Source organism: Artemia franciscana, chromosome 12 (assembly GCF_032884065.1).
Source record: "Artemia franciscana chromosome 12, ASM3288406v1, whole genome shotgun sequence".
NCBI lineage: Eukaryota > Metazoa > Arthropoda > Branchiopoda > Anostraca > Artemiidae > Artemia > Artemia franciscana.
In genome coordinates this window covers 9,264,029-9,277,104 of record NC_088874.1, presented here as the reverse complement: position 1 = coordinate 9,277,104, position 13,076 = coordinate 9,264,029, and the positions used below count along the sequence as shown (strand labels likewise).

Genomic DNA, 13,076 nt, shown 5'->3' with positions numbered 1-13,076 from the left:
AGTATTCAAAAGATCATGAAATAATATTTTTCACATAAATCCACACAGAGGTCTTAAAATGCGTCTTACTCTGACGAGAGCATTGAATGAACTGACGAGAGCATTGAATGAACTGATACCTTTTTTGACAGTGAATAGATAAAATAAAGAGACCGCGGTCTATTGAGGTGATAAACCATCACTGAAAGGAAAGCCAATCAGTCGCCAAAAACTTTCCTCCAAGTTTGAAACGATTCCTCGTTCAGTCGCTATTCTTCTCAGCCGCTGAACAAACGGCCCAAACACAGGAATCCTCTGATGGTGATACACCAGCATTGAAGCTGTTGCTCCAAAGATTCCCACGCCGTATGATATACCTCTAAAGATTGTTGCTTATACGGCAGTTTGGAACGCATACCGTACTCCCATTGTGAGGGCACAAGCAACTATTGGGTTTATCTGATTTAGAGGTTCCCGAGGGGGCTGATCTGAAGTGGCGGGCTGAGTTGAAGCTTGGAAAACGCTTGGAGGGCTTAGTCGAGGCTTGAGGTGGAGAACTTCAGGTTTTGATGCAGTACTGTTAAAATATGATTATTATGTCTTTCCCTTCCCTCCCACCATGTTTTTTCCTAATTCCAGAGTTATCTACGTTTCTATCTATTCTATCTTCATATCTATTTCTCATACATGTATTTCATTTACTGGATTTTATACCACTTCAGCTTTACTTTTTCTTCATTATCAATTAAGCATAATGCTTAATTGACAATTCTTGTTGTTGGTTTTTTTCTTGTGATAAAGAATACAAATCAAATGCTACCCTACTGTCTACTTTTATTAGAATTGGTTAAAAAAAAAACCAATTTTCATTAAAGGCATATCAGTCTGATCTTCATGAATTTTAAATATTTTGCTGTATATGTATACTATTGATTCCTAAAGATACACAGACAAATTCCAAATTCAAGTCTAATTCTAAGCGAATTACTAGCTTAAACATGATTAAAACTTTCCACTAAAGGAAGACAAACAATAAATATTGACACCGTCTAGAATTTTCTTTTTTAAATCAGATGCTTCTTTATAGTTTGTTTAGTAGGATTTACAGTCAAAATCTTACACATAAAAACTGAGTGGAAAAACCACCAAATACTTTATTTATTGCGTGGATATTACTTACTCATTGCCACGTTCAAATTCCTAATAACTTCTGGAGGAAAACTACTTAAAGTACAGTCTTCCCATCCGTTTCATTTGGTACATCCGTTTCAATTGGTCTCCACCACTTCATTATCAGAGGCACTATTTTATAAAAAATCACAAACTTGAACAAATTGATTATTTTTTGTCCAAACATAATTTTGACCAATTGTTTCGTCAATTCGAGCATGCAGCCTCCTGGAGCACACTAAAAAGATGAAAAATCAGACTTGAGAATTTCTAACCAAGGGAGCTACAGGGACTAAGGGAACAAAGAGAGCCAAGGGCAATGAAAACTCTTCAAGCTTCATTTTCTTGTTTTTAACTCATCTAATGGATACCTTATATACCGTGCTGCTTACAGAGCCTGAATTTACAGGCATTGACTTTACAGTCAAAGGATAGAACCAAAAATCTCGAACCCCTTATTTTGAGCTATAAATTATATAAAGGTGTTTGATAACTCAGGCACTTCCCAATTGTTAATCTAAGAGCGAAAATTTGGTTCACACATCACTACCTTTTTTCAACCGCACTTTCCTTCTCTTAAAACATTGTCTCCGGTATCTCTTAGTCCAAAAAGTATCTTATTTCAAGGTAATTTGATACCTATAGAAACTCGATAATTATAATTACAGAATAATGGTGCCTCGACAATTACCACCCTCACTCTTATTACCTTCCTTATACAGTGGTTTAATTAAGGTTTGACTAAAATCGCTAGGTACTTCCCCTTTTCTAAAAATTAAATTCATGATCTTCAGTAACTTATTTTTAACCTCAGAGCCCCCATGTTTAAAAAACTCATTCACCAAACTATCAGCACCTGGAACCTTTTCATTCCTTATGTTTTCATATGATCTATCCCTCAGATAATTCTTGCTAAAGCCCCTTCTCCTCACTACTAAGCATAAAGCTGTTTCAATAATATTCCTAGCTGCAGTCCTAACTTTCTTCCCTAAGATACTATCAGCAACTTCACAAATTGTTTTCATAAAATAGTTCCATCCATCTTCCGCATTGTCAAATTTTAAACTCTCCAGTTTAGTATTCAACTGTTTCTTAAGAACTTCTCTAAAATTCTTATCCTGGAGTCTACAAACATTATAACTTCCTGGAGGTGATCTTTACTTTGAACATCAATAACAGCACTCCTATATACCCTAGTACCTTGTATTGGTCCTGCCAGTCTTCGGTTTATAACAACATAATTAGGTTTGCTTATACCATCCCGTGACTGCCATGTTAACTAATGGGCCATTTTATAACCAAACACCGTATTTGTTATAACTAGATTGTTATACCTACAAAATTGCAAGTCAGTAGCCATTACTGTTTAGTTTTCCTACACAAAATTTACACAGACTAGAATACCATGTATTCCTATTTCATCCATAAACACCATATTTCTTCCTGGGACCCTACCTATTTGCATCCATCGGGTTCTGACTATATCCATCGGGTTCTAGAACCATCGGGTTCTGACTATAACTGACATGAATAGAATTAAATAATCATTACATAAAAATAAACACAAAAGCGAAAATTTATCAGAATCCAGATGTTGTAAAACAAAGATGTTGTAAAACAAAACCTGTGATGTCATGCGAAATTACTCTTGATTTTAAATCAATCCCAACAGCTAAAACAAAAGGCATGAAAAAATGTCTTGGTAAAAATGCATTGAAACAAAGCACAACGCACTCTGCCGTTAAAACGGATCCCAAATGAAAATAATGAACAAAAAACTTGCGTTTAAAAGATTAGCGACAGGACTGATCACATCAAATCATGTCGAATGACATTGCTCCAGTGGCGAATTGGGCAAATAATTTACAGAAGCTCCTGGATTTAACAGAGGATTATCTAAAGATGAAGTGCCTGCAGGTAAATGATCAGAAGTCAAAAACAATTATATTTAACAAGAGTAATGATAAATGTAAAAGTAAATTTTGGTTTAAGGGGGAGGAGATGAAGACGGACGGACAAACAGACAGACAGACACACAAACAGACAGACACACAGACAGACAGAAAGACAGACACACAGGCAGACAGACCGACAGAAAGACACACAGACAGACAGGCAGACAGACAGGCAATCACACAGACAGACACACATTCAGACAGACAGACAGACACACACACACACACATAGACAGACACTATACAGACAGACACACAGACAGATAGACTCGCAGACAGACAGACAGACAGATAGACTCGCAGACAGACACACATACAGAAAGGCAGACAGACAGACACACATACAGACAGGCAGACACACAGACAGACACACATACAGACATATACACACACACATAGACAGACAGACAGACAGACAGACACTAGACAGACAGACAGAGACACAGACAGACAGACACAAAGACAGACAGACGGACACACAGAGAGGCAGACAGGCAGACACACACACAGACAGACAGACACACACACACACAAACAGACAGACACACACACAGACGCTAGACAGACAGACACACAGACAAACAGATAGACACACAGACAGAGGGATTAGTCCTCCACCTTATGATCCCAATCCTCCTATTGTCCAAGTAAGTCAGAAAATCTTTGTAACTCAAGGGAGCACGGAAATGTCACTTAGGGGGTGCTCCTTCTCATCCTTATTATTTTATAATTGGGTGTACCTGTGGGAGTGTTAAGTCGAGTTCAAGTTTTAGTGGTTGTGTTTAAGAAAAGAGTTTGTCCTCTGAAAGAAGGCTATTACAACACGCGCTTTGTAGCCGAACTCTATTGCTCATTGTCAAAAGTAAAAGCACTAATTTAATATGTTTATGTATAACTTTTATTTTATTTTGAGCCAAAAGATTTGGGTTTTTTTACCTCTCTCCCGTGAAATCTCGAATATTTAGCGATTTTCCTTTGACAATCAAAGGAAAAGCAAGAAAAAGTGCTCAACATGTTGGATTGCATATTCGAGGTCCATATTTGTACCTGAGTGGGGTGTGCATATTTGAGGTACATATTTATGCCTCAGTGGGGTTTGCATATTTGAGGCACATATTTGTACCTCAGTGGGGTTTGGTTATTTGAGGTACATATTTATACCTCAGTGGGGTTTGCATATTTGAGGTACATATTTTCACCTCAGTGGGGTTTGTATATTTGAGGTAGTAAAATTCGACGTCAATGACAAGAAAAAGAGAGACAATATTATCCTCTCTCCTGGTTGTTCCTTTTTGCTAAAAGAATTAACACATGAAACACTGCTACCTATATACGAGTCTCCCCAAGTTAGGGGAGAATCAGGTAAAAATCTTGGTTTTAAAGTGTTCTTTCAAGATGTTAATCCTAAAAAAATATCTTTATCACTCATAATGATTTTCCTCTAATTTGATATCATTTCCATGCCATGTATGTTGCATTTATAAAAAAGGTTTAATTAGAAATATCATTTAAAGTGAATGGATACGTATATAAGTATAATGGATAAGTATACAAGTAAGTTGTTAAATTCTAAATTCGTCGTCCGTCTTTTGTACTATTGTATCTGCCTAAAATGGGATTTTGGATTTCTTCACTTTAATGAACCAAATACTCAGTTTACAGCAATTTAAATGTTTTCTGAATCATCAGAACTATGAGTTTGGATTTTGAGAGGAATTTTGAAACGCTAAAAATATGAGAGAAAACAAAGTATTGTCATAGCTTTGTTTTATTATAAGTTGTGTTTTATGTAAGAATGATCGAAATTTAAATCAATCCTTGGGTTATGGTTAAATATTTTTCGTTTATTGATCAATTTTTTTATTCTGTCATTGTTTATCTCCTTCATTTCTTAACTTTGTTTGTTTATCTTTGTTGATTATTTTTAAGTTCTTTCTCATAGATCAATCTTTGGTTTTAAGATATTCTCCACGTGTTTATAAATAGTCCCTGGGGTGTTTTTTAAGTTGCATGCCCCAATTCCTCCTTCGGGAAACAGGATAAATTTTCACCTTTGTCTTTGAAAGAAAGGGAAATTTGTATCTTGGTTGCAGTTTGAATTGAATAAAGTGCAGTAGATAAAAAAGAGATTTGAATAATGACCTTAAAATATCCTCCACGTGCCTGTAATTAGTCTCTGAGGGGTTTTTATATCACATGTTTTGTTCTTCCTTCGGGAAACAGGATTAATTTCCACATTTGTATTTAAAGAGAAAAAGACTAGAAGATTTGCACCGTGGATTAAGTTGACTATAGTTACGTGTAATAACTAGAGACTAACATCTTCTATCATATCGAATTCCTTTTGTGTAACCATTGTTTGGGAGAATTTAGCCTCGCCACATAGAAAATAAATCATTTTTTTTGCTTAGTTGACTCCTTTTTTTAATTACCACCAATCATATTTATCTCCTTTTCCCACTTATCTGCTATTTGCTTTTATCCTCTACTAATCTCCTCTACCTATCTCATTTTTACCTTTTTTATTTATCCATCATTACCTCGTATTACAATATTTACGTGATATGGACATTTGACGCTTTTACCTGATATGGATATGGAATATCTTCCCTGGAAATTTTCGGGAATAGTGGCCGAGACTGCCCTTTATTCTCTTTTCCGCCCCGTGTCTTCTTTTCGATTTTACTTTGATGTCAATGTGTTTTAAGTATGAATGCTTGAATCCGTAAATATTGGCTCTCTCTGGCGACAAAAAAATAGTACTAATGCTGTAATTGTATTCCACATCTGCTTCAGTTTAATTTCATTTGCTGCAATCGAATTTTAACGTGATATTAATTTGCTCTTACAAGACAGTACCGATCCAATACTTTAAGTATTACAAAAAAAAAAAAACATTGGAAAAAAATCCAGTGTCAAAATTAAGAAGCAAATCTTGTTCCTTTTTTTCTTTTTTTAAATATGTTTATTTAAATTTTTTATTTTGAGGACCAAATCTTTTTTTTAAAGCTACTGATAATGCTGAATTTAAGTTCAAAAATGTTAAAAATATGTTTAATAGGTAAATAAATAAAAAATATTTACTGGTAATGTTGTGAACTTCATCATATATACGCTATTGCATGGCTAATGGTTGTCAAACAGTTCGTGGTAACGAACTGTAGTAAGGAGCGACCCGGCTCAATAGTAACCAAAACTCAAAAAATTAAATTTTGATATCAATAGCTACATCAAAAGAATCGCATTTTAATGCTGATTTTAAATATATAAGTTTCATCAGGTTTAGTCTTACCCATCAAAAGTTACGAGCCTGAGAAAATTTCCCTTATTTAAGAAAATAGGGGGAAACACCCCCTAAAAGTCGTAGAATCTTAACGAAAATCACACCATCAGATTCAGCATATCAGAGAACCCTACTGTAGAAGTTTCAAGCTCCTATCTACAAAAATGTGGAATTTTGTATTTTTTGCCAGAAGACAAATCACGGGTGCGTGTTTATTTTTTGTTTGTTTTGTTTTTTTTTGTTTTTTTCCCCAGGGGTCATCGTATCGATCAAGTGGTCCTAGAATGTCGCAAGAGGGCTCATTCTAACGGAAATGAAAAGTTCTAGTGCCCTTTTTGAGGGACCAAAAGAATTGGAGGGCATCTAGGCCCCCTCCCACGCTCATTTTTTTCCCAAAGTCAACGGATCAAAATTTTGAGATAGCCATTTTATTCAACATAGTCGAAAACCATAATAACTATGTCTTTGGGGATGACTTACTCCCCCACAATCCCTGGGGGAGGGGCTGCAAGTAACAAACTTTGACCAGTGTTTACATATAGTGATGGTTATTGGGAAGTGTACAGACGTTTTCAGGGGGATTTTATTTTGTTTGGGGGTGAGGCTGAGGGGAGGAGGCTATGTTGGAGAATCTTTCCTTGGAGGAATATGTCATGGGGAAGAAAAATTCAATGAAAAGGGCGCAGGATTTTCTAGCGTTACTATAAGAAAACAATGAAAAATAAACATACAGACGTTTTTCAAATGAAAGGAAGGAGTAGCATTTAAACCTAAAACGAACAGAGATTATTACGCATATGAGGGGTTCTAAAAATACTTTAGCATAAAGAGTGAGGTATTTAGGAGGAGATATATCCCTCGCTCTTTATGCTAAAGTATTTTTAGTAATTTCAACTATTTATTTTACGGCCTTTCTGATTCAGGAGTCACTCTTAAAGAATAGGGACAAAACTTACGATTTAGTGTAAAGAGCGAGGTATTAACGAGGGTACAAACCCCCTCGTATACATAATAAAAAACAGATTATGAGAGTTTGATACGTAAGTTAGTTCTTAAGTTACGTATATTTTTTACTAATAAAAACGTTCGTTAAAAATTAAAAGTTCTAGTTGCGTTTTTAAGTAAGCAAGGGATTGCGGAGGGGACAGCCCATTTCATATACGGAGTAATTTCTGTTCGTTTTAAGTTTTAATGTCGCTCCTTACTTTCAGCTAAAAAAATTAGTTTTTTTTAATTTAATTTCAGGAGAGATCGACAGGGTCGTGGCAAGTTTTGCAAGCGAGATTTGTCAAACAGTTCGTGGTAACGAACTGTAGTAAGGAGCGACCCGGCTCAATAGTAACCAAAACTCTAAAAAATGGAATTTTGATACCAATAGCTACATCAAAAGAATCGCATTTTAATGCTGGTTTTAAATATATAAGTTTCATCAAGTTTAGTCTTACTCATCAAAAGTTACGAGCCTGAGAAAATTTGCGTTATTTTAGAAAATAGGGGGAAACGCCCCCTAAAAGTCATAGAATCTTAACGAAAATCACGGCATCAGATTCAGCGTATCAGAAAACCCTCCTGTAGAAGTTTCGAGCTCCTATCTACAAAAATGTGGAATTTTGCATTTTTTGCCAGAAGGCAGATCACGGATGCGTGTTTATTTGTTTTTTTGTTTTTTTTTGTTTTTTTTCCCAGGGGTGATCGTATCGACCCAGTTGTCCTAGAATGTTGCAAGAGGGCTCATTCTAACGGAAATGAAAAGTTCTAGTGCCCTTTTTAAGTGACCAAAAAAATTGGAGGGCACCTAGGCCCCCTCCCACGCTAATTATTTTCCCAAAGTCAACGGATCAAAATTCTGAGATAGCCATTTTATTCAGCGTAGTCGAAAAACCTTATAACTATGTCTTTGGGGACGACTTACTCCCCCACAGTCCCCGTGGGAGGGGCAACAAGTTACAAACTTTGACCAGTGCTTACATATAGTAATGGTTATTGGGAAGTATACAGGCGTTTTCAGGAGGATTTTTTTGGTTTGGGGGAGGGGTTGAGAAGAGGGGGATATGCTGGGGGAACTTTCCTTCGAGAATTTGTAATGGGAGAAGAAAATTTCCATGAAGGGAGAGCAGGATTTACTAGCATTATTTAAAAAAAAAACAATTAAAAAATAAAAGTGAAAAAGCTTTTTCAGCTGGAAGTAAGGAACAGCAATAAAACTTAAAACAAACAGAAATTATTACCCATATGAGGGGCTCACCTCCTTCTAATACCTCGCTCTTTACGCTAAAGTATTTTCGGTAATTTCAACTACTTATTCTACGGCTTTTGTGATTCAGGGGGTCATTCTTAATGAATTGGGATAAAATTTAAGCTTTAGTGTAAAGAGCGAGGTACTGACGATGGGGCGAATCCCCTCATATATGTAATAAAAACATGAGAATACAAAAGTTCTTTAGGTAAGCTAATTTATAAGATACGTAAATCTTTTACCAATAAAAAGATTCGTAAAAAATTAAAAGTTCTTGTTGCCTTTTTAATTAACCAAAAAATCGGGGGGCAACTAGGCTTCGTCCCCCGCTCTTTTTTCTCAAAATCATTCGATCAAAATTATGTGAAAGCCATTGAGCCAAAAAAAAAATATGCAAATTTCGTTTTGATTATTCCTCTGCGGAGAGCCAAAATCAAAACATGCATTGATTCAAAAACGTTCAGAAATTAAATAAAAAAAAAAACAAGTTTTTTCAACTGAAAGTAAGGAGTGACATCAAAACTTAAAACGCACAGAAATTACTTCGTATATGAAAGAGGCTGCTTCCTCATCAACGCCCCGCTCTTTACGCTAAAGTTTTTTTTACTGTTTTAGAAAGAAGAACTGAGAGAAAGAGTCAAACTTTAGCGTAAAGAGCGGGGCGTTGATGAGGAAGCAGCCTCTTTCATATACGAAGTAATTTCTGTGCGTTTTAAGTTTTGATGTCACTCCTTACTTTCAGTTGAAAAAACTTGTTTTTTTTATTTAATCACTAAAAGGCATGAATCGTTAGTATTGTCCTAAAATATTCACTTTTCTGTTCTACAAGATCTCACAGAATAAAAAAAAAAGAAAGAAAAAAGATCTTACCTTCAAATGCGCTAAAGAAAGAAATGATTAATCTTCTGATACCAAGAAAATTAAAGATGTTTAATTCCTGAGCGTGGAGCAGTTGTTACATTTTATCGAACAGTTCGTGGTAACAAACTGTAGTAAGGAGCGACCCGGCTCAATAGTAACCGAAACTCTAAAAAACAGAATTTTAATACCAATAGTTACATAAAAAAATTGCATTTTGACGCTAATTTTAAATATATAAGTTTCATCAAGATTAGTCGTACCAATCAAAAGTTACAAGCCTGATAAAATTTGCCTTATTTTAGAAAATAGGGTGAAACACCCCCTAAAAGTAATCGAATCTTAATGAAAATAACACCATCAAATTTAGCCTATCAGAGAACCCTACTGTAGAAGTTTTAAGCACACTTTCTACAAAAATGTGGAATTTTGTATTTCTTGCCAGGAGGCAGATCACGGATGCGTGTTTATTTGTTTTGTTGTTGTTTTTTTTTTTCAGGGGTGATCTTTTCGATCCAGCGATTCTACAATGTTGCGAGAGAACTCATTCTAGCGGAAATTAAAAGTTCTAGTGTCCTTTTTATGTGACTAAAAATATTGAAAGGCACCTAGGACCCCTCCCACGCTCATTTTTTTCCCAAAGTCACCGGATTAAAATTCTGAGATAGCCATTTTTTTCAGCATAGTCGAAAAACCTGATAATTATGTCTTTCGGGACGAATTAATCACCCACAGTCCCCGGGGGAGGGGCTGCAAGTTACAAACTTTGATATTGTTTACATATATTAAGGGTTATTGGGAAGTGTACAGACGTTTTCACCGGGACTTTCGTGTTGAAGGGGGGGGGGGTTTCGTGGGAGGATCTTACCATGGAGGAATTCATTTCTTAGAGAAGGGTCTAAGCATGTATGAAAAATAGCGAAAATATCCTTTTTTCAATGATTTTCAGTCTATTTTAATCTAAAAATACTGTACACTAAATTTTAAAAATTTGTTTCGGAAGATGTATAGAACTGAATTTCAGCTATGGAGTTGTTGTAAAATTTTAGTCTTTCGTTGATGATAAATAAAATACCAGTGCTTACAAAGGTCGTATCCAGGGATGGGTATACCGGGTTTGAACCTCCACCCGCTGAAATTTTCGTCAGAATCATAAAAACATAACAAAAATACATATGAACAAATTTTTGATTGTTGTTTTTGTAATCTCTCCTTTGAACGACAATCCTCGATACGCCCGTGGTGCTTCTATAGGAAATACAAGCCTTAAGCAGCTACAATATCAGATAGAGATAAACGATATGTTTGATTAATTTGGTTGGCTTTTCAGGGTAAAATAACATTCACTACCCTGGTTTTCCCTACCTCTGTTTTAATTTAATTGTCTTTTAAGGGCGGAATAACATTCACTGCCCCTGTTTTAATTTAGTTGTCTTTTCAGGGTGGAATAACATTCACTACTCCTGTTTTACCGAAGAAACGAGAAAGAGACCAACGTAATCGTGAAATGTTTGAGAAAGTTTTCCCTGAGTTGAGAAAGCAACGCGGAGACAAAGAAAGGCTGTCCAGAGCAAGTTCTAGGATCAAATCCGATACTAATTTGGAGGTAATAATGGATAATAATAATGAAATAATTAAAAATAAAAATTAAGGAAATAATTAAAAATAATGGCTCTAGAAATAATTTAGAGTAAAAAATACTCTAAAAAATGGGGTTTTGATATCAATAGCGACATGAAAAGAATCGCATTTTAATGCTGATTTAAAATATATAAGTTTAATCAAGTTTAGTCTTACGAATCAAAAGTTACGAGCCTGAGAAAATTTGCTTTATTTTAAAAAATTGGATAAAACAACCCCTAAAGGTCATAGAATCTTACCAAAAATCACACCATCAGATTCAGCGTACCAGAGAACCCTACTGTAGAAGTTTCAAGCTCTTATCTACAAAAATGTGGAATTTCGCCATAAGACAAATCAGGGTGCGTATTTATTTATTTTTCTTTCCAGGGGTCATCGTATCGACCAAGTGGTCCTAGAATGTCGCAAGAGGGCTCATTCTACCGGAAATGAACAGTTCTAGTGCCCTTTTTAAGTGACCAAAAAATTGGAGGGCACCTAGGCCCCCTCCCTCGCTCATTTTTTCTCCAAAGTCAACGGATCAAAATTTTGAGATAGCCATTTTGTTCCGCATAGTCAAAAACCATAATAACTACGTCTTTGGAAATGACTTACCCCCCCCCCCCCCACAGTCCCTGGGGGAAAAGGCTGAAAGTTACAAACTTTTGCCAGTGTTTACATATAATAATGGTTATTGGGAAGTGTACAGCGTTTTCAGGGGATTTTTTTTTGGTTTTGGGGGTAGGGTTGAGGGGAGGGAGCTATGTGGGAGGATCTTTTCTTGGAGAAATATGTCATGGGGGAACAGAAATTCAATGAAAAGGGCGCAGGATCTTCTAAAATTACAAAAAAAAAACAATGAAAAAATAAACATGGAAAAGTTTTTTCAATTGAAAGTAAGGAGTAGCATTGAAACTTAAAACGAACAGAGATTATTACGCATATGAGGGGTTCTAAAAATACTTTACGCTAAAGTTTGACTTCGCTCTTTTCGCTAAAGTTTGACTCTTTGCCACAATTCTGCTTTTTAAAACAATTAAAAGCTTTAGCGTAAAGAGCGAGGGATTGCGGAGGGGACAACCCATTTCATATACGGAGTAATTTCTGTTCGTTTTAAGTTTTAATGTCGCTCCTTACTTTCAGAAAAAAAAACTAGTTTTTTTTATGTAATTCAAAGAGAGAATCAGTATGACAATGTATGTTCAGTCATACATTCGATCCTTCCTATCTACATTGTACAGCTGATCCTTCTGTTGGGAACAGCTTAACGAACGGTCTTGGGAATTACCTCAGAAATGGGAAAATGTTGGATGCGACTTTTAGGCAGAATAGCGACATCTACAATGACCATTGGAGCTTAAAGCTGATTTCTCGTGAATGTCCCTTTCCATCGTATTCCAAGAAATCTAAAAATCGACTTTACATAAACAACCAATCGTTAAAAGTAAGAAAAAAATACCCAAATATATTATCCAGTTTTTCTGTGTTCCTGTAAAAATATCAACACAACAGCAATTTCCGGTTAATCCCAAATAGCAGGATCTACACTTCATTGTAAATAACAATAATAATCATTCTTGATGAAAGATTTTTTTTTCAAGCTATTACTGAAGATAGTGAGGGCTTTTTCTAAAACGTCTCGATTGGTAATAAATTGCTAATAAAAATCAAAAGATAATATAAAAAATAAGCCTTAAAACAAACATCTTTTATCTTTAGCAGTACAGTACCAATAGCTACAAATATAATAGGTTATTGCCGTGGCTCTGTGTATTAAAGCTATGAATTGCAATCAATATTCTCCCGTCCATTCTCTGTGATAAAATTTTCTGGTTGTATACTATAGCAGATAAAATTCTCAAATTTTTAAAAGCTCATGCCTTTTTCTTGGGCCCATAAATGTTATGTGTTGATTTATTTTGGAATCACACAGACAGACACAGAGAGACAAGAGAAGAAACAAAGAGAGACAGAC

At 35.5% G+C, this 13,076-nt stretch overlaps 1 protein-coding gene across 2 annotated transcripts in view; it reads left to right on the top strand.

The window, feature by feature from the left end:
* The window catches only part of LOC136033649 (uncharacterized), a 77,402-nt gene that overhangs the window by 62,740 nt on the left and 1,586 nt on the right, over positions 1-13,076 (top strand). For both annotated transcript variants that reach the window (XM_065714470.1, XM_065714469.1), the window contains one exon: positions 10,923-11,087. In XM_065714470.1, the coding sequence (XP_065570542.1) occupies positions 10,923-11,087 (165 nt within the window). The remainder of the gene's footprint in view (positions 1-10,922; positions 11,088-13,076) is intronic.